This window comes from Hyla sarda, chromosome 4 (genome assembly GCF_029499605.1).
Source record: "Hyla sarda isolate aHylSar1 chromosome 4, aHylSar1.hap1, whole genome shotgun sequence".
In the NCBI taxonomy this organism is placed as follows: domain Eukaryota; kingdom Metazoa; phylum Chordata; class Amphibia; order Anura; family Hylidae; genus Hyla; species Hyla sarda.
In genome coordinates, this window is record NC_079192.1 from 241,146,411 (window position 1) to 241,168,200 (window position 21,790).

The 21,790-nt window shown below is 42.6% G+C and overlaps 1 protein-coding gene across 3 annotated transcripts in view; it reads right to left on the reverse strand.

Annotated features, from left to right (window-relative positions):
- Positions 1 to 191: 191 nt before the first annotated feature.
- Positions 192 to 21,790, reverse strand: part of KCND2 (potassium voltage-gated channel subfamily D member 2) — a 462,503-nt gene continuing 440,904 nt past the window's right edge. For 2 of the 3 annotated variants that reach the window (XM_056573831.1, XM_056573829.1), the window contains 2 exons: positions 16,719 to 16,963; positions 192 to 6,424 (listed from right to left, as the gene is read on the reverse strand). In XM_056573831.1, coding sequence (XP_056429806.1) covers positions 6,247 to 6,424; positions 16,719 to 16,963 — 423 coding nt within the window. In that variant the 3' untranslated portion in view covers positions 192 to 6,246. The remainder of the gene's footprint in view (positions 6,425 to 16,718; positions 16,964 to 21,790) is intronic. The other variant, XM_056573830.1, reaches the window with a different exon arrangement.

The window sequence follows — 21,790 nt, forward strand, 5'->3', positions numbered from 1 at the left end:
TTTTGGGCACTATTGTTAGCCAAAAAAGTAAAAGAGAGGCTGTGGGCTCAAAACATGTAGACTATGTTAATACGCTCCTGTTTTTAATACACTCATGAGAATGGCAAGGAAATCCCTTTCTACACTGACATGATCATATCCATGTGGTTATTTAACTTTAGTACCATGTGAAAGATAAATATAGGAGGCTTCCATATGGACCCACTTCTGGACCCACTCCTAGTTTCGGTCAAAATATTAATAGGGAACCAGCCTTAAATGTCTCTGGTGCTGAAATGGCACAGATATATTATCACAAGAAGGCAATGTACTATGACATTCCTAAGAATAATATAAAATGAGTAATTTTGTAATACCACACCACAGTTTGAAAAAATAATACCATGAAAAGTTACAATGTTTCCAGTCTCTAACAATTCAGCTGAGAATATAATATAGGAGTATAACAAAATGTAAGCAATTTCCATGCTGCTTCATGCTTGAGCACAGCCAGCCACAATGTGGGTATAACCAAAGTGAGATTGATGGTGAAAATTCAATCCCATGTAGAAACCTTCAATGCAATTATAGAACGTTGACAATGTGAATATATGCAGAAAGTTTATGAGACCATTTTCAACATAACATACAACTGCATATAGGTTTTATAAAAATACTCAAATTATTCATACATCTGATATTGGCTATATGCAACATTTTTAGAGTTTCAGGGACAATAAATTAATTTCTATAAATATTTGTGTATAGTTTTAATAAATTTGTAGTACAACTGATGGAATAACTTCAAAACTGTAGTTTTGGGGTCAAATCAGAAAATAATTCTATAAAAATTTAACTAATAAGGATATGCCAAACTAGTATGAAACATGTATTGGTGGATACAATTGCTGAAATGTTCTCATACTAATCTTTTACCATTCCCTTACCAATTGGTCTCATTATGAGGGGACTGGTATTGCCACCCTCTCGGCCTACTTCACTATCGTGGCATAATATGAGATTATGGTCCTTTTGCAGCCATAGAAAATCTGCTACTTCTAAGAAATCTACAACATAAAGAATTCTATTTAAAAGAAATTAACCCAAAACAAAATGATTATTGAAAGGAATACTGGAGACCCCTAAAAGAGGAAAATACATATATCTTGTCTTAATTTTATAGTCTTTGAAATTGTTTAATAGAAACACTGTCTTGGTTGCCGATAGCAACCAATCGCATCTCGTATTTTCCTTTCTGCCCAGTTCCAGGTCAGCAAATTAAGCAGTTTTAGTAACAAGGCAACAATGATTTTTTTCTGTTTGGCCGGATTCACATACATTGTTTTGCAGTAGTTTTCATCAAGGGGGCTTTACCACGAAACAGCATTGTCAAAATAAGATGTGTATCACATACATATACAGCAGGTACAATAAGCATTGAATATGTTACCATTTTTCTCACTAAATTTATTTCCAAAGCTGCTATTCACATCAAATTGTTAACCTGGGTTGTTACCAACATATGGTATCTATACACACAAAGATATAACAAACAGATAATCTTAGAAATTTAGTTATGTGTAATAATGTGAAAGAAGAACGCAAGGAAAAGGTATTGAGCACATGAAGAAAGGGAGGTCCAAAAAGGCATGGAAAGCCAAGACAACATCTAAAATCTATCAAATTAGTATGAGCTGGTTCAGTCCCAACTGATGGCTTACAAATAGGTCTCATTGCTTTTACCCTTCTCCATCATGAGATGTGTCTTGAGTGACACCTTGGCATAGAGCTGTCTCAAGACCTTTGCAACCTAATTGTTGCAAAACATTACAATGGAGTTGGATACAGGCACATTTCTAAGCCTTTGAATGTTAATATGGAAGTGAAAGAATAATTTCACCATAAATTTGCCTTGACGAGTGAAAAGAATAATCAGAAGAGTTGTCTTAGAGCCAAGGAACACTTGTGAAGAGCTTCAAAAAGAACTTAATTAACAGGTTCTGTTGTCTCAAAGAAAACCGTAAGTAAAGCACTCCGTCGCCATGGTCCATATGCAGGCAAGACTCCATTGCTAAATAAAAAGCATGTTAAAGCGTATTTAAAGTTTGTTGAACCGTTTGGAAAAGCCAGTGAGACACCATGTTAGGGAGATAAATGGCACTGCACATCACCCTAAAAACATCATACCAACAGTGAAGTTTAGAGGTGGGAACATCATGGTTTGGGGCTGCAAGGATGAATGGGCATATTTATTGAGACATTGTTGTCAAACATCTGAAACAAGGGTGGACAAGGCAATAATCCCAAAACACACAGCCAAGGAAAATGGTTTTAAATAAAGAAAATAAAGATGCTAGAATGGTCCAGCCAATCACCTGACTTAAATCCCATGAAAATCTATGGAAAGAACTGAAGATCATGATTCATAGAAGAGGCCTACAGAACCTTCAAGATGTGAAGACTTTGTGTGGCAGAATAGGCCCAAATTACTACAGAACAATACATGCAAATAGATTTTCCATACAAGCGGCATCTTGAAGCTGTCATTACCAACAAAGGCTTTTGTACAAAGTATTAAGTAAATAAATTAAGTCTGGTGAATACTTTTTCCCTGTCATTTCACGTTACGACACATAACTTCTTGGAACATATGGATTACTTGGGTTGCTACCAAAATCTGATGCAAATTTTAAGTCAATTGCAACTTTGGAAATATATTTAGTGAGAAAAATGGTGACCTGTTCAATACTTATTTCATTCTGCTGTATGTGAAGGAGGACCAAAGTGCAGTTTTTGTACACAAAGTGACCTACATCCATGTACTGTTCTTTACCCCCATTGATCTGATGACTTCATGTTTTTTTCTTTGAACTGTGGCTCTGCTGTTGCCAGGTCACAGAGGACACACTTTTCCACAATCCCCCTTGCTTGTATACAAGGAAGAAGAAATAGAGGACAGCACTAGATCCCTTTCCGTTGTGCCAGGGATCACCTGGACTGCCAATCCGAGTATCCATACAAAGAAAGCGAAGGCCACAGCACCAGTCTGGAAGCTCCGGTTGTTACAAAAAAGAGCTAAGCTTTATTGGTTACCTAAAGCAACATATTGGCTCCATATGTGCTTGATAAAGGCTGACATTGTGCCGAAACGTTTCTGTATACAACCAATAAAGCTTTGCTCTTTTTCACACTAACCAGAGCTTCCAGACAGGGTGCTGGGGCCTTTGCTTTCTTTGCTTGTATACACAGTAGAGACTAACCATCAATATGCAGTTGAACTGGACATGCTGGGCTTTATCAGCGGATGGCCTTGGATGGTCACAGGGCAAAACAAAGAAAGCACATGGAGGATTAGCCAGTATATATCTCTCAAACAGGACAAATTTAGAAATGCTTCTACAATAGAAATATAATTCATTTCACATAATTCATGAGTTTAGACCATCTTTGTGATAAAACCCCTTTAACTTTTTCAACAACATTTTTGCTAAAAAAGGCAGCAGCCAGGTGATCCTTTCAACTGTATATTATTTTGTAGTAAATTATTAAAAACTATACATTTACTATATATATGCATTTTTGTTTGTGGTATTTTGTCGCACTTTTTTTGTTGTTTTTGTCATTTTTATTAAAATACAACATGCTGAGGGTATGGCATTTGTTCGAGCGTTTTTCCCATAGGCCTCTCTATAGGAATTAAAAAACTCCAGAAAAAGTTATACGCTATAAAAAACACCTGAAATTTATGGCATTTTTAGCATTTAAACATTTTGAAAGAATCGTGTATATGACGGAGCCTTCCGATACTTTTGCTAAATAAGGCCAAACATGTCCTTATAAAAAAGAGTCAAGTGACTAGCCAGTTATATGCAAAGAACAGGTCTTTACTCTCATGGTGGTTGTCAAGCATTGACAATTCTTTTTTTAATGTTACATTTTTTTGTTCATTACTAGCTAACTATAAATGTAAGCCAATTGTTCCTCTTAGAACTTGAAATAATATACAATGTGGAATGAAAAAATATATGACAACATATGAGGTGTCAGTCAAAAAAACACTTTACACTTTTTACACAGTTAAATATACAGAATTAATTTGTTGTGACTGAAAAATAGTATTATTTTTCTATAAAACTATATAGATAGACATCCTGTTGTCATTTATTTCACAGAATTTGCATTAAGGGATACATGGAACCAGGATATTTTCTCACATTGCACTTAAAGGGGTACTCCAACCCTAGACATGTTATGGATAACATGTCAGATCGCGGGGGGTTGGACGTCTGGCTGATGGGACTCCCGGTGATCTCCAGACATGAATGGAAGGGTCATGGCGGCTGTGATCGCCAGTCATCCGGCACATGGTGGCTGTTATTGCCAGTCATCCGCTCTGTGCACTGGGGTGCCGTGGTGGAGATTGCAGGGGTCCCCAACAGCTTGACCCCCTGCAATCAGACATGTTACCACCTATCCTTTGGATAGTGGATAACATGTCTAGTGGCGGAGTACCACTTTAACCTTTATGACAGCATCAGCTTCTCTTTGGGATAGGAGTCTAGCCATCAATGGGTATTAAAGGGGTATTCCAGAGTTCAGAGAAAAACAAAATCTTAAAAGGAATATTTCAGGTACATTACACACTTCACAGACAAACTGCTTACTCTCCTATAACTCCAGTCGTTGCAACTGAGCATGTGCGACCTGCATATTGGAATTAGGTTGTGACCCTAGGAGGCAGCTATAAACATCACATTTTGGGCCAGTAAGTGGTAAGGTATTATATGGGAAACTACTGAAAAGATGTAATTATTATATATTGAGGATTTTAACTTTGTACCACATACTTTAAGTACATTTTTGTATACTGGAATACTCCTTTTAGCCTGAGGCATAACATGTAGCCTCTGAGCCCATGCTAAATAAATGTGCCAATTATTATACTGGTCTCTTATAGGGCAGATTTGCTTTGGGTGCCCAGTTAGGCACTAAGGCCGAGGTGCGAATGCTACCTCTGCACCCCCTTTATCTACACTTCAGCTCTTGGGGAGTTTCCCAGACCAGGAATTGCACAGCAGCAGGTTATAGAAGCCTGTTTGGGGAACTATACTTATGGAAATTCTTAATTTGAGTCCCTGGCTTTGACTTCTGTTCGTAGGGGCTAATGAGTGAATTATTCCGAGACATACAATATGATTTACAAGGTATTAATGTTGAACATCAAAACCGACACCACCAGCACTACAAAATAATATGCATAACGTCACAGGCATTCCAGACCAATATCAATTTTCATGCATTTTCCATGAATCAAAAAGTTCTTCAAAAATCCTTCCTACAAAGCCACCACTGAGCTAATATAGCTATTATCTCTGCTTATGTTCAAATGTTCTTTTCAACCAAAACAAAGTAACAGAAGTAGGGTATTCAACCAGTAAGCACAGATATCCATCTTGAGTGTCAAAACAGACTTTTCATTGAACAACATTGGGAATTAGAAAATAAATAGAGACTTGTGATGTAGCAAACACAGAATTATTGCGCTTGTTGCCAAACAAGATAACCCAACAAGAAAGCGACAGGGGAAACGCTATTTATGTACAAGACGTCATGTGATATCATAAATACTGCTGTTCTTGAAATGCTATTGTTTGTCTTTGTTTTGATACTGTAAACATTATTCATCCAGTTGTGAGCGCACTGAAAGGCCTTTTTCTAAAATAATGTTTGGTGGAAACAACTTCAATCATCTTAAATCCCTGCTCTGAAGAATAGCGGCATGCATTACTGATGTCATTTCAATAAGTACAAATATACTTGCTATGCATGTTCTTTCATACTCATTATGCTATTGAGCGTTCAATGTTGTCTCTAGGGAAAACATAATCACAATGTTTCCATTGCTGTAATGGTAATTTTACTACTCCAAAAGACTTCCTTTGCAGGGTTTTTTTCTTCTTTTTTTTTTTCATACAAAAATGTTGCATTTGTGAAGAAAAGAAAACCAAAAGAAAAAAAATCGGAAATCAATGGGCGATCTTTCATTGTGCTCATGTATGTAGTCACACTTCTACTGGATTGGAAGATCTGCTATACGGTCCATTTTCCTTACTCAAATTTGTTTGTTTGTCATTTATTATTAGTATGCAAATAATCCGCCGCTTGGAAACCTCAGGGAGACTGAACTGTTTTCATTTTCTTGTCTGAGCTGTCTGCAGCTTTTGTGTACAGAAATTCCTTTATAAAAATTTCCTCTTTTAGCAGGGTTTATAGTGCTGAAACTCTCACAATGTTCCTTTGTGGATAATCAGGGGGCGCTGATCTACCATCCTCCTCAGGCGTAGTTACTGGCGGAGTTGTGATACTTATTACAGCTGTTGTGACGTATGGAGGCTCACAATTTAGTTTCATGGTTTCCTCCAATTTGGCATTTAGACTGGACCTGCTGTAGGTGAGAGAGAGAGAGAGAGAAGTTATTAAAGCTCAATATTTTTCTCCTTTACAGGTTATGTTATTGTAAGGTACTAAAGGGTATGTATGCCTATAGCTCCCATGCAAACGTGTGTTTGGTTACAGACTACATTTTGTCCAGTGCATTTTGACCCTGCAGTCATAACCCCTTACATTAAACCCCTAGTTCTTGCTTATCTATCGGATATATCTTTACAAGATGCAGGGACTAAATAGAAAGATGGTAGTCCATTACTATGGTGTCACACTGTTCTGCAGGGGAACTGTGGACGCAAATCAAGAGTACCTGCAAAATTGCTTCATTTTGGGCCACAGTCATTCTGTCTACAGGTCTTTTGGCTTGCATTATAATTCCAACTCTTACAAACTGCAAAGACTACCTGCTAGGTACAGTGTCAATGCTGATGTAATCATAAGACCCCTATAGCTATCAAGTTTCTTTTGCAGATACACAGACTTCTTTTAATTCTCTGTTTGGGTAACATATTTAAATTTTCACAGTTATAAAATGCTGAAGTTCAGTTCCCTTTGTACTCTGCCCATTGATATGACTAAAGTGTGGTACCTAGAAGTGAATAAAATAAAAAATCATGACTATACACAATGATGTACAGAGCCTAAATGCAGGTTACACATTACAAAAGTGGAATTATTCCTATCGTTAATTCAGTTTCTATGAATCCTTGAATGCACCATGACAGTAGGATGATCCCTCATCACTGCAGGGACAGGTAACAGGTTAACTAGGGAAAAGGTTGTAAACCCATCATCACTTATAAGGTGGGAATATATGGTGGTTCTGTCATGAAGGATTTGTGGAATCCAAATTAACTATAGGAATCCACAGCATCCCCCTCCATGATGGAATTGTGATAGGAGCTATACCAGATAAGCAGCTCTAGGGAGGGACCACTGCCTAAAGGGCTTTATGTCTAAATGAGCAGTCTTTACTGGTCATGATATCCAATCCATAGTGACAGGCACACACATGTTAACTTGACCAAGAGGCTGAAATTGGTTTTGGCAAATGTCCGCCGAAAAACAGATTGTTCTTGCTGAATGTGCTTTAACTTTTATTGAACAATCTTTCCCTTGATTCAGATAAGACTTGATACTATGCTGGATATAATCAGGTATAATGGTGTCATTGGAAGCTCTTTTGCCTTTATTTTTACCCCTATATCGAAGGAAATGATTGTCATCTATTCTCCGGGGATCTGTAACTTCAAGGTAATGAAGAATCATTTGTTAAATGTCCAGCATGTGTAATTTCCCTACTTTCTCATTCTTTGGGTTCTGACAGAAAGGGGGTCAACTAATTTCTTGCTTTCTTTGGAATTCTGAAGATTTTTTTGGTACATATTTGGCATTAGGTCTAAGTAAGATTTTTTTTCTGCCAATATTAACTTCTTTTAATTAGAGTTAACCTGAAAAACATGTTTTTGTTCCCAAATATTTTGTCTTATACCAATTTTTGTTTGAACTACTTTCTCAGTATTAATTTTGATATGGATGGCCCTTAGCAGAGAATCAGTATCACCAGAATTGAAACATTACTATCTTTCTGTATCACCTCCATCCAAAGCCAAATTTTCACCTCCCTCCATCTCTACATTGCATGTGATCCTTATGCAATCCAGATCCATAGAGACTGAGAAGGAAGCAGTAATAGTTTCAAGGGAATTTCCTTGGAAGAGTGCTAATACTCAAAAAGGAGATTTTTTATGCTTACCGTAAAATCTCTTTCTCTAAGGATCCATTGGGGGAACCATACCATGGGTGTATGCTGCTGTCACTAGGAGGCTCGACACTATGGCAACAAGAGAAGTTGGCTCCTCCCAGCAGGGTATACCCACCCAAAGGCACCTGGGGTAATCAGTTTTAGTCCCAGAGCAATAGAAGACCGACAGGTCAAGAGAAAACCACAAACTGTCCGAGCAATCGGAAGAAAATGCAACTGAACACACCTTCGGACAGATAACTGAAATAGGAACACCAGAAAAATGGGTGGGAGCTGTGTCCCCCAATGGATCCTTCGAGAAAGAGATTTTACGGTAAGCATAAAAAAAATCTCCTTTTCTCTATCGGCTCCATTGGGGATACAGACCATGGGACGTACCAAAGCCATCCCTTGGGTGGGTAAGGAATCAGACAGAGGGACGGTTGGACCACCGCCGTCTGCAACATCTTACAGCCCAAAGTAGTGTCAACTGATGCGAAGGCATAATTCTGGTAGCACCTTGAGAAAGTGTACAAAGATGACCACACGGACACCTTACAGAACTGCAAGGCCGAAGCCACGTAGCGGAGGGCCCAGGATGCCTCGAAAAACGGGTGGAATGAGCCAAACCCTTGAAGGGTGGGATCTTCCCCTTGCAGCGGTAAGCTCCCAAAAAGAGCAGACCGGATCCACCAAAAATGGTGGTCATAGAAGCAGGTTGTCCTATACAACGACCTTCCGGAAAAACAAAAAAAGGGGGTCACACTGCCAAAAGGAAAGAGTGACTGAGAGATAAGTCCGAACAGCCCTCACCACAACCAGGTTGTGGAACAAACGCTTCCAGGGATGAGAAGGGACCGGACAAGAGGACGGTAGGACGATTTTCTCATTGAGATGAAAAAGTCAAAAACCATCTCAGGTAAGAAGGACGGACCTGGACGGAAAACAACTGTCCTGGTATACCACCAGGAAGGGAGAATGGCAGGAGAGAGCTACCAGCTCTGACACCCTCCTAATAGAGGTAAGAGCAATAAGGAACGCCACCTTCCAGGGAAGGAGGCAAAGAGAAATGTCCCTTATAGGGTTAAAAGGGGCGTCTTGCAGAGCACCTAAGACCAAGTGTAAGTCCCAAGGGAAAAAAGGGGACTGATAAGGAGGGGCAGCTTGTGCCACTCCCTGAACTAGGCTCGGACATGATAATTGAACGCCAGAGAACATTGAAAAAGAATGGAAACGGTCGAACCTTTGACCCCTAAGGGAGCTGAAAGCCAACCACGACCGGAGAAAAAGGCTGAGTTTCACACCAACAGAAATAAGACCGCCAGGTATGGTGGTAAATCTTTGCAGAGGAAGGCTTGTGATCCCTCAGCATAGTGTGAACCACTTGGGAAGAGAAACCACGGGTCCTCAGAACCGCTGTCTCAACCGCCACGCCGTCAGAAGCAGAGACGGTAAATAGGGGTGGCACAGGAGACCTGATATAGGAAGTCTGGACGATAGGGACGGTGCAGAGGTAAGTAGTACAGGAGCCTGACCACAACGACGTACCACGCCCGCCGGGGGCCAGTCTGGGCCACGAGAATGGCGGGAACGCCCTCTGCTGTGAGTTTCCTCAGGACCCCGAAAAGAGAGGAAAGGGAGGAAACAGATAAGGTAGGGCAAAGTCCGACCAATAAACAGATAAGGTAGGGCAAAGCCCGACCAAGAAAGAGGAGCGCTTGGTTGTGGCGGGACGTGCAGAGGTCCACGCCTGGAGCGCCCCAGAGGTTGCAGATCACTGCAAACACATTCGGATGTAGGGACCACTTGCCTTGGACGGCTGAGGACCGGCTGAGAAAGACCACATCCCAGAAACGCCCGGAATGAAAAGCGATGAGATGGCCGGAAACCTGAGTTGCGCCCAGAAGAGAATTTCACAAGAAGCAAGCAAAGAAAGGATTGCCCTAGGCCCCAACATGTTGAAGGGGAAAAGGGCTTCTCGAGGGACCAAGACCGGCCGGTCCTTGAAAACACCTCCCCAGCACGAAAGACTGGCAGGGAGGGGCAGGAAGGAGGGCCCCCGAAAAAGCAGGGGGGGAAACAAAGCCACCATAGAAGGGACCGACAAGACTGTCGAGTGACAATGGAGAACTGTCCCACCGGAAGAGAATCACCAATTGAAGAGGTCGGTGATGAAACTGGGCAAATGGCACGGCCTCCACAGCCGCCACCAACCGACCCAGGACATCCATGCAAAAGCGAATGGAAACTGGAGCAGGGTGCCGAAGTCATCGGACTCTTGATAAGAGAGTCAGTCGATTGGTCGGCAGAGTTGAAAGCGGGCAGATGCCGTGTCGAACTGGAGCCCCAGGAAAGCGGTTGGACTCTCCGGGATCTGGGCCCTGGCTGGAACTCTGATCAGAAGGTCATCCAAGTAAGGAATCACGGAAACAACTGTTGTCCATAAAAGGGGCTATCACAGGCGCCAGGACTTTGTTAAAGGTCCGCGGAGAAGTGGCCAGACTGAAATGGAGAGCCACAATAGAAAATGACTGTCCGACACTGCAAAGCAGAGGTACCGCTGATGACCGGAACAATAAGATGTGGAGGCAGGCATCCTTGATGTCCACCGATGACCAAAAATTCCCCATGAACTCCATTCGGAGATGAGAGACTCCATTCGGGATGGGAAGCAGAAGATGCTGACTGAGATACTCGAGAACCAAGATTGGGCGAACAGAAACGCCTTTCTTGGGGACCACAAAGAGGTTGGAATAAAACCTCGAAAACGTTCCCCTGAAGGAACCGGGACAATGAATGTGCGTGGTCCAGGCATTCCGGAAGAGTAAGAGGTGACCAACCACCCGAGAAAGGTCGGCAGGTGGGGGCGACCCATCAGATCGAGGAAGGCCTACAGGTGCCTGATGGGGCCGCAAAACGGCCTGAACGGATAGCCAACCTCTGGGAGAGACAGGTCTGGAAGGAGGGAGCCCTCTTCCCATGAAGGCACCTAGCTGGACCCTTTGTTGGTACCCTGTGGTGGCACCAAAGGTCCGCAGAACCCAAAGGAGGACTTACGACGGAAAGCGGTTCTGTGAGCCGTATCCAGAGGTAATAAAGAACTCTTTTCCACCCGACGCCTCACTTTCTGAAGGCGGCGTCCACATTCCAGGCTTTAAGCCACATGGAGGCACGGTGGCTACCAGGTAGCTTGTGCCAAAGGCAGAACAGTGGCTGCGCATGGAACAGAAAATCTCCAGCTACGGAGCATCGGGAGCTAGATTAAATAAATCCTCCAGAGGGATCTTGAAGACTACCCTGGCGGAGTTGGGAGACCACACTGAAAGGGCCCTTGATCCCTAGGCCGAAGCAAAAGCAGGAAGATCCTGCTGTCTCAAGGCAAAGTTTTCCAAAGTCTCCACCTCCATGTCGGCTGGATCTTGAAGGTACCGCATCAGCCAAAGGCCCGGTAGGTGCCTTAGAGAGGTGGGAGACCGGCAGATCCACAGTTGGAGAGGAGGTTCATCGAGCAATGAGGTCCTTGGCGAAGGGATACCGCGCTTGAACCTTCCATGTTTCCTGAAACTTCTTGTCAGGGTGCTTCCAGGCGGATACCAGCAGGGCGTGAGAGCTGAAGGTCTTGGGTGCTGGTCGGGCATAAAGAAAAGGAGACTTCTGGAGCCACGTCTGAAGTTCCTGGTCCTTTAGAGGGAAGGTGTATCTTATGGCCGAAACCAATGAGTACACCACATCAGGCATCCGTGCGTTCCTTTAAGTTGGTCGCCGAATCAGAAACCTCATCCGCAAGTTCTCCAGGTGAATGGGAACGAGGTGAGGCAGCCCAGGAACGGTCGGGCATGATGAGAGGAAACTTCTGGACCACGTCCAAAGTCCCTGGGTCCTTAGCTGGAAGGTGTCTCTTATGGCCGAAACCAATGAGTACACCACATCAGGCATATCCGTGTGGTCCTCTGAGTCGGAGGCCGAATCAGAAACTTCATCCACAAGTTCTCCGGGTGAATAGGAACGAGATTAGGCAGCCCTGGAGGTTGGGCACGATTAAAGGAAACTTCTGGAGCCACGTCCGAAGTTCCTGGGTCCTCTAGATGGAAGGTGTCTCTTGTGGCCGAGACCAATGAGTGCACCATGTCCGACATATCCGTGTGGTCCTTTGAATCAGAGGCCGAATCGGAAACTGCATCCACAAGTTCTCCAGGTGAATGGGAGCGTGTGAGGTGGCCCTGGAAGAGGGGGAGACTGACCAGGTACGCAGGTCTGGAGAGCCAGAGCGGCGACCATGGGAGCGTCCTCTAGGGGAACGACGCTTGCTACAGGGCGGAGTAACGGAGCGACGCCTGTGAGGGGAGCGCCCGTACCTGCCAGAAGACTCGGATGAGTCAGATGAAAAACACCCCCATGATGCTGCGAGAGCATCAGTATAGGGTGAGAGTGGGACCCTCCGGAGGGCCAGGAGGGCCTCTCCAATGCAGTCACCACATAACGGGAGACCTGAGCTAAGTCGGATATAGACTGGGGGAGAGAACCCAGGCTGGAGGGGCGGCCGAACCCACCGGGTCTGGTAGACACCCGGGGTAGAATAGCAGGGGGGTCTGGGGGAGCAGTGGAGCAGGCAGAACAAGTGGTTCAGCAGAACCAGACATTTTTGAGATACAGCTTTTACAGATGTAATGAGTGGCTAACACTCCAGTTAACTGTTTAGAGGAAGCAAATGGGTTCAGCAGAACCAGGCATTTTGGAATTACAGCTTTCACAGACAAAATGATGAACTAACGCTTCAGTTGTCTGTGCAGCCCAAGTCTGTGACCCCAGGGCAGCAGCTGTGAGGAGAACTCCTTTCTAGTGTAGATAAAGAAGGGAGAAATGCCGGCCAATAGCAAAAGAGGGGTGGGCCAGGAGCAGAGGCACTGCTGATTGGCCCCTGCCTCTCACAACGCACGCAGAGTGCTGATTGGAGGCTAATCCGCGCATCTTAGAAGCCCCGACAACAGAGGGGGCGGAGCTATAGTGCCCTCAGCTTCTGACAAGAAGGTCAGTAATGGCGCCCACGCCCGCTCCTCTCCCCGAGCGCACATGTCATTCGCATATGTGCTTGCGGGGAAGCGAGCAAGACGCCGCTGGCAGCTGACTGCTGCCGAAAGCATAAGTAAGCCGGCGCTTCATGCGCCCGCAGAGTAAAAAAGCAGCGGCTGTCAGCCGCTTAAAGAAACACACACAACACACACGCATATATCGTTCAGGAAAGGGAAAAGTATAGTGCCCTCTGAATAAAGCTATGCCCCAGTCCAAAAATGCTCCTGCTCACCCCAGTTTTTTCAATAAATATAGGAAAAAACCCTGTCCAGGCCAGCCCCTGAGAAAAAGTGGGCAAAAGGTGAGGGTCTCCAGAGGTTGCAAGGCTGTACCTAGGAGAAAGGGAATATACTCACCTCAGTCAGAAGAACTTACCTAATGAAGTCTTCTATGAGGTCTTCAGTCAGCTTTCTGTCACCTGCATCACGCCGAGCTACCATCTGTGAGCGAGGCGAGCAGGGAAATAGGGGGACCCGGACCCATGAGGTACAACCCCAGGCACTGACCGTTGGCGAGAGGGGGTTAACAGCGCATATACACAATGTCTGTGCCCCCTCAATCGCAATGGGGAGACAGTGAGCCGCAGTTCCTGAATCCCCACCTGAATACATGAAAGAAAAAGGAATAAAAAACTAACACATCCCTAACTAGGAAAATAATAAAACATAAGACCTAGTCTGGAGAGAACTCCAGACCATGTCCACCTCCTTAAGACACTAAGCTAAAACTGATTACCTCAGGTGCCTGTGGGAGGGTATACTCTGCTGGGAGGAGCCGACTTCTCTTGTTGCCATAGTGTCGAGCCTCCTAGTGACAGCAGCATACACCCATGGTCTGTGTCCCCCAATGGAGCCGATAGAGAAACATGTTTTTCTGTTAACCTCTTAAGGACTCAGGGCATACCAGTACGCCCTGTGTCTGTTCCCTTTCCATAACGCGGGGGCCACGGCCGGGCCTCGTACAACGGCCAGGACCCGTGATTTATACCGCTTCTAAAGTGAAGGTAAACTACTCCCGGCTAGCTCAGTGGGCTGTTTGGGACCGCTGTGGTGAAATCGCACCACTGACAGCTGGAGCACACAAGGAGGGTCCCTACCTTGCTGCTTTGTGTCCGATTGCCAAATGACTGCTCAGTGCCTGAGATCCAGGCATGTGCAATCAAGCGGCAGAATCATTGATCAATGTTATCCTATAGGATAACAATGATCAATGTAAAAGATCAGTGTGTGCAGTGTTATAGCCCCCTATTGGGGCTATAACATTGCAAACAAAAAAAAGTGCAAAATGAAACCTATATAAGTAGGGTATAATTTTAATCGTATGGACCTACAGAATAAAGAGAATTTACAAAATGGCGTTTTTTTCTTCAATTTTGTTGCACAATAATTTTTTGGGGTTTCACCGTAGATTTTTGGGTAAATTGACTGATGTCATTACAAAGTAGTATTGGTGATGACAGATATATTATCTTGAACAAGAAAAAAAACATCCCTCTTTTAGAATTATACCAATACAGGTCTTACATAATTGTTTCATGTATTACTCCTCCAAGGGGCCATAACACATACCTCACTTTCTAGTTTTTTTTAAATTAATATTAAGCCTTCAGAGTTGCCTTTTTCTCTCCTATTAGAAAGGAGAGGCAGACAGTGACCCCATAAGATTTCTCCAGAGTACTGTAATAGGTAAACTATGGCATCCAGCCCTACTCACAGACTTTGCCATTTTATTTTTTCTACAGGGTCAGACAGTGGAGTCAAGGCTGTATGTATCCATGTTGCTGCCAGTGGGATGCCAGGAAAAAAAACACACAACTCCTTGCACTAATGTCTGTTGGACAATCTGGTGTTCCGAGAAGAACAAGCCTCTCCCCCTGTCTTTAGAGGCCACACCTCTGTGCCGTCACTTACAGCACGATTGATGCTGATACTCTGACTTAGATATGCGTAATAGTATGAGTCCTCATATATGTGCTTATCAATCCTAGCTTTCAACTCTATGCCTGCAAAACAGCTATGCATTGCCTTCGGGGTGAAATGGAGCAGCATTTTTTGCCAGGAGACTCCTGCATTGAGGAGTACTGTTACATCGCCTTTTAAAAGGAGGCAGGGAGACTCCATGAGCCCCAATCAACCTCCCACTGCCACCAAGGTAATCTTCATGAGCCAAAAACTATAGAAAAAACTGGGGTTGTTGTGGGAAGGAGCCTTTTTAAAGCAGTATTCCAGGAAAAAAACCTTTTTTTTATTTTTTATATCAACTGGCTCCAGAAAGTTAAACAGATTTGTAAATTACTTCTATTAAAAATTCTTAATCCTTCCAATAATTATCAGCTGCTGAAGTTGAGTTGATCTTTTCTGTCTGGCAACAGTGCTCTCTGCTGACATATCTGCTTGTCTCGGGAACTGCACAGAGTAGAAGAGGATTTGCTATGGGGATGTGCTTCTACTCTGGACAGTTCCCGAGGCAGGTGTCATCAGAGAGCACTTAGACAGAAAAGAACAACTCAACTTCAACAGCTCATAAGTACTGAAAGGATTAAGATTTTTTAATAGAAGTAATTTGCAAATCTGTTTAACTTTCTGGAGCCAGTAGATATATATATATAAAAAAAGTTTTTTTTTCCTGCATAACCCCTTTAACCTCTCTGTGTCCTGCCCCTACACTGGAGCCCTTAGTGTAATTTTCTTGCACTCAGATACGCTGTTTTCTTTAGCTGACGGAGCAGGTGCTGAGGAAGATCAAAAGTGTGTAAGCGCTTTGGGAGGCTCCGCCTCCTTCATAAGTTCATCACTGAGTCACTGGAGTCAGAGCCTCGAGAGCATTCACAGACTTTTAATCTTCTGCAAAAACAGCATCTCTGAGTGCAAGGAAACAAGACATAAAGGGCTACAAGGAAGACTTGATGTATGTGGATAACAGTCCAAATATATTCCACTTTCTACTGAAGGATTGCTTGTTCATTTATGCACAAATATGGGGGTTTTGGAATGTATTTATGACCATAAAGAGATTATTTGCAACATGTATGTGATGCATTCCATTGTTTTGTTGAGATGTATGGAGAGTAAGGGTACGTTCACACTACGGAATTACCGCGGAATTCCATGAGCGGTGTGAACTTAAGTGTGAATGGGTCTCCGCGAGACCCGTTCACACTGCAGAATTTCAGCGTCGGACAATTCCACTGTTCTTATCAAAGAAAGAACATGTTCATTCTTTGTACGGATTCCACAAGCACTGCATAGCCATCAATGGTGACTGCTAAGTGCCCCGTGGCCCTAGCACTGAAGTATTTTCGGCGGAGGTCACCAGATGAAAGATTCCACAGTGTGAACGCATCCTAAGGAGGAAAGAAACCTCACAGCAAGCACATCACAAGACTTTTTGTGCTTATTAGATTGAAAAACCAAGACAATTTAAGCAATTATTACATTTACAATTTCCATTAGTTTCCATTTTAGTTTGCTCTACGTACTTGTTTGGTAGTCGGTTTCTTTCCATACACTGGATCTGGAGAGCACTAAGCTCTTGGAGACTCCCATGATGGCTACATGTTGTAGCATTCGGAATATGCAAGTTCTTTTTATTTCTTCTTGAGCAGCAAAAACTATTGCTTTCATGCTGGGACGACAATGAGGGACTGTGATTCCTTGTTTTATTTATGGTAGATACTTCTATGCAGCTGTCTTCATAGGTCTGCTCATCCACAAACTCATGATTCTAGGTCATAAAATGAAACATCATGAATAAAAAAGGCTTCCGATATATTATACTAATACATAGGATAACATGGCACTGTAATGTAAGCTACACAGAAGAACATAAAATGAACTTCACATATGGGAAATACATCTAGAGTATCTGGGAATAGAAAAACAGAGCTAATTTCTTCCAAGAACAGCACCATATCTGTCCTCAGGTTGTGTGTGGTAACACTGTTTTTTTAAAGAAATCAGCTCTGCTTTTCTAATCCTGGATAACTCCTTAAAACATTTTTATTTCCTTTAGACTTAGTTTTATAATGTCATTATTGTCTTTACTTATCTAAAGAATACAGCAGCACAATGACCCCAACAATGTTTTTTTTTTTTTTAAACACATAAGATTAAATTATTGCTATCATTTCAAAAAAAATGTTGACATGTCACAGAGACTCTTTATTATGTCTATGGAACCGTCTTCTGCAGAAAGATGGGAAGAGTGAAGCACTAGACTTCCACCAATCATAACTTTTGATGTGTTTCTGTGACACGGCAATTTTTTTTAAGTGATAGTAATGCTTTAATGTTGGAAGTATATTTGGCATTTACAAGACCCAAAGCAAGAAAGCAAGTATATAACATGCTTCACCACCATTGATAATAGATTAGGATCCCTCTATCTGGTCTATCTACATGCTGCAAAGATATCGGGAAGTAATGAATTTCTAGATGGATGCTTTGAATGAATTGTTCGGTTTTATAAGCCTAGTAGAGAAATGATAAATAAGTAGGGATCTTCCAATGACAACCCTCCTCTTTGTCATGTTTCATTTACCGCAGGGGTACTAAACACTGACAAGTATATAAGCAATATCTCCCCTTGCGGTCAACATTCTTCCATAGTGGCTGTCCAAAGCAGAAAACCTAAAAAAATACTGAATAGTTCACTATTGTCCGAAAGAGTCAGCAGCATCCTTTATAATTTCATTGATTACATCCAAAAATCATAAGAATGATGACTGATTTTATTTTTAAAATTGACATAATAGTCTCAGATATTTACCATGTATATGACATGTCCTGTAACTCTGAGTGGTGCTGTAAAGGGATACTCTGCTGCCCCAGTGTTTGGAATATATTGTACCGAACGCTTGGACCGGGCAGTCATGCCCCCTTTTGCCGCCACGCCAAACCCCCTTAATGCAAGTCTATGGGAGAGGGTTTGGTGCATGCCACACCCCCTCCCATAGTCTTGCATTGAGGGGGTGTGGTGTGACGTCATCATGGGGCGTGGCCATGATGTCTCGACCCCCGCCACCGGCACCCAGCGTTCTAAATTATAAACAAACGCAGGGTGCTGCACAGAGATAGTGGGGGTCCCAGTTGCGGGACCCCCGCAATCAGACATCTTATCCCCTATTCTTTGGATAGGGGATAAGATAACTAGGGGCAGAGTACCCCTTTAACCAATATACTTTTCCAAAGATATTATATTGCCTAAGCTTTATGAGCATTTAACGAGAAGTTATATTGTTTGCAAATTGCATAGTTTTTAGGATTTTGATGGCATTTTTTATGTTCCGTTCATAAATAGTTTTTAAAGGGAACCAATCATCAGATTTTACCCTATATAATGCTTGGTAAAGCCTTATATAGGGTAAAATTGTTGTCCTCACCATCCCCGGGGGACATTCTTGCCTCCAGGGATGGTGAAGATATGAAGTTATAAACTAGTCACCGCCACCGTAAGTAGTCCCCTGGGCGGGGAGCTCCACTCACCTATTCCCGTTCTTCTGCAGGCAGCGACGCCCCCTCTGCTTGATTGATGTGCCGCGGCATTGTTCCGCTCACTGAACAGACAAAGCAGAGTGATGACGCTGCCCATCAATCAAGCGGGGGGGGGGGGGGGGGGGGGGCTTCGCTGCCGGCCGAAGAACGGGAGTAGGTGAGAAGAGCTCCCCGCCCAGGGGACTACTTACGGCGGCGGCGGTGACTAGTTTATAACTTCATATCTTCACCATCCCTGGGGGCAGGAGCATGCCCCGGGAATGGTGAAAATAAAGATTTTACCCTATATAATGCTTTGCCAAGCATTATATAGGGTAAAATCTGATGATTGGTTCCCTTTATTATAAATGTATATGAAGAACAAACAAAAAATGCATTATATAGACCTTAGAGATGTGCTCCCTGCCTCTTATTTTAAGCATGTTGGAATAATAAGCAATAAAAATCTATGCAGTTTGCAGATAATGAATGCTAGTTCACCTGACAGCTATCCCTCCTGACTGGCTCTGCCAAGCATGTGTGTGCTTTTAGTGGGTAGAATGGTATACGCTGCTGGCAGAACTCTCTGGCAGCAACATATTGACTCTGGGAACAAAGGATCTGTCATATGGAAATACAATAAGTCTGGATCTCTTTTTTGTAAGGGAGAATTAGGACACCTCTATCCATATTAGAAAGTCAGCCAGTCCTACTGTAATTATCCGTTCAGCCGACATATATCTAATGTGTATGAGCTGCCTAACGGTCCCCATTCACATTAGATGAAAGTCATCCAAACTTGCTGATTCTGAAGGGACCATGGCCCAAATGATTTAGCCTTATGCTAAATCATGCCACAGGGGTTTGGCCACAGCTTACCTTTCCTCTGTCCAACAAACATTCAGCTGAGTCTAATATTTATGCGTACAGGGGGAAAGAAAAATACTGTAGCTGCCAGCCAAATGAACATGCAGCTGACAGTATTGAAGGACTATCACCATTATTAAAGGACTCATTTATTGAAGTATATGAGGACAATTGGGCTAGGTTCACATCTGTTTCTGAAGCTCTGTTTGTTGCCTCCTTCACCAGACTCCGCTAAACAGTAGTAAACAGAGCCGGAGTCTGACAGACTACATAGGCTTTAATGGGGTTGTCATTCTGGACAAAAACATCCAGTAAAATAAAGGACACCAGTCAGTTATTTGAACAGGATCAAAGCCTCTGATAAAGATACAGATAAAGCCTTACCTATAAAATTGTTCCACCTCTGCTTTTCCATCATTTAAAAACAAAACCACCACCATAGGTTGTGTGTAGTACTTTAGCACTGTCCACCACACTTCAATGGGGCTGAGCTGCAAATCCAGACACAACCTGTGGACATGAGTAGTGCTGTTTTTTGCATAAAAGACGCATTTTTTTTCTAATCCTGGACAACCCTTTAACTGACTTCCTATTGAGATTGTAAGGCTATGTTCACACAACACGGACTTTCAACTACCTCCAAATGGTTTTCTATGGGATTTAGATCTGGAGACTGGCTAGGCCACTCCAGGACCTTGAAATGCTTCCTAGGAAGCCACTCCTTCATTGCCCGAGCGGTGTGTTTGGGATCATTGTCATGATGAAAGACCCAGCCACGTTTCATCTTGATTGAAGGAGGTTTTCACTCAAAATCTCATGATACATGGCCCCATTCATTCTTTCCTTTACATGGATCAGTCGTTCTGGTCCCTTAGCAGAAAAACAGCCCCAAAGCATGATGTTTTGACCCCCATGCTTCACAGTAGGTATGGTGTTCTTTGGATGCAACTCCGCATTCTTTCTCCTCCAAACATGATGAGTTGAGTATTTACCAAACAGACAATGTGATTTTATGGATTTTTTTCTCATTATGTCTCTCATAGTTTAGGTATACCTATGATGAAAATTACAGGCCTCTCTCATCTTTTTAAGTGGGAGAACTTGTACAATTGGTGGCTGACTAAATACTTTTTTGCTCCACTGTAACTGTATTACAGTCTCTAAAATACAGAACATCCATCTGAAATAGCCCTTAATGTGAAAGACCATGATTTTCAGTCAGTGTCAAAAATTGTTTCCCCTGACCTGATCGTAGTCACTAGCTGACTAAGATCAGGTCCGCAGCTCCATATAAATTAATGGCTCCGTACCTGTCCGTGCACAGATACGATCTCAACCTATTTGAGCTTCTAAAATCGTATATGTGCATTGGAGGTTCAAATTGTGATGTGAACCCAGCCTTAGTATTACAAAACCAAACAAAAACTAGTATTCTTTATGGCTTAAAGGGGTACTCTGGATGAAAACACTTTTTTTTTTTAAATCAATTGGTGCCACAAAGTTAAACAGATTTATAAATTACTTCTATTTAAAAATCTTAATCCTTCCAGTACTTATCAGCTGCTGTTTGCTCCACAGGAAGTTGTATTTCTTTCTGGAGTTCTTTTCAGTCTGATCACAGTGCTTTCTGCTGACACCTCTATCCGTATCAGGAACTGTCCAGAGCAGGAATGTTTGCTATGGGGATTTGCTTGTACTCTGGACAGTTCCTGACATGGACAGAGATGTCAGCAGAGAGCACTATGGTCACACTGAAAAGAATTCCAGAAAGTAATACAACTTCCTTTGGAACATACAGCAGCTGATAAGTACTGGATTAAGATTTTTAAATAGAAATAATTTACAAATCTTTTTAACTTTATGGCACCAGTTGATTTTAAATAAATTTGTTTTCCACCAACATACCCCTTTAAACACAATAACAAAAGCTCTGAAAACAACGCCTTTGTCATTTGTATTTGTAATTATAGCAATAGGCAGTGTAAACATACTTGAATGTCAAATAAATGGTGTTCTAAATCTTGGTCCCTAAATTTAAAAATATTTTATTTCTTGTTATTGTCATTATGGCACTAACTGCAGAATTAACATATGTTCTGGAGACTAGAGTATTATGAGTTGGAGAACACAGATAATCTTATTGTTGTCATTTAAGATTATAGACAGACAAGATGGGCCATATGGCCATACATTTTATGAAGTATTTCTCTTT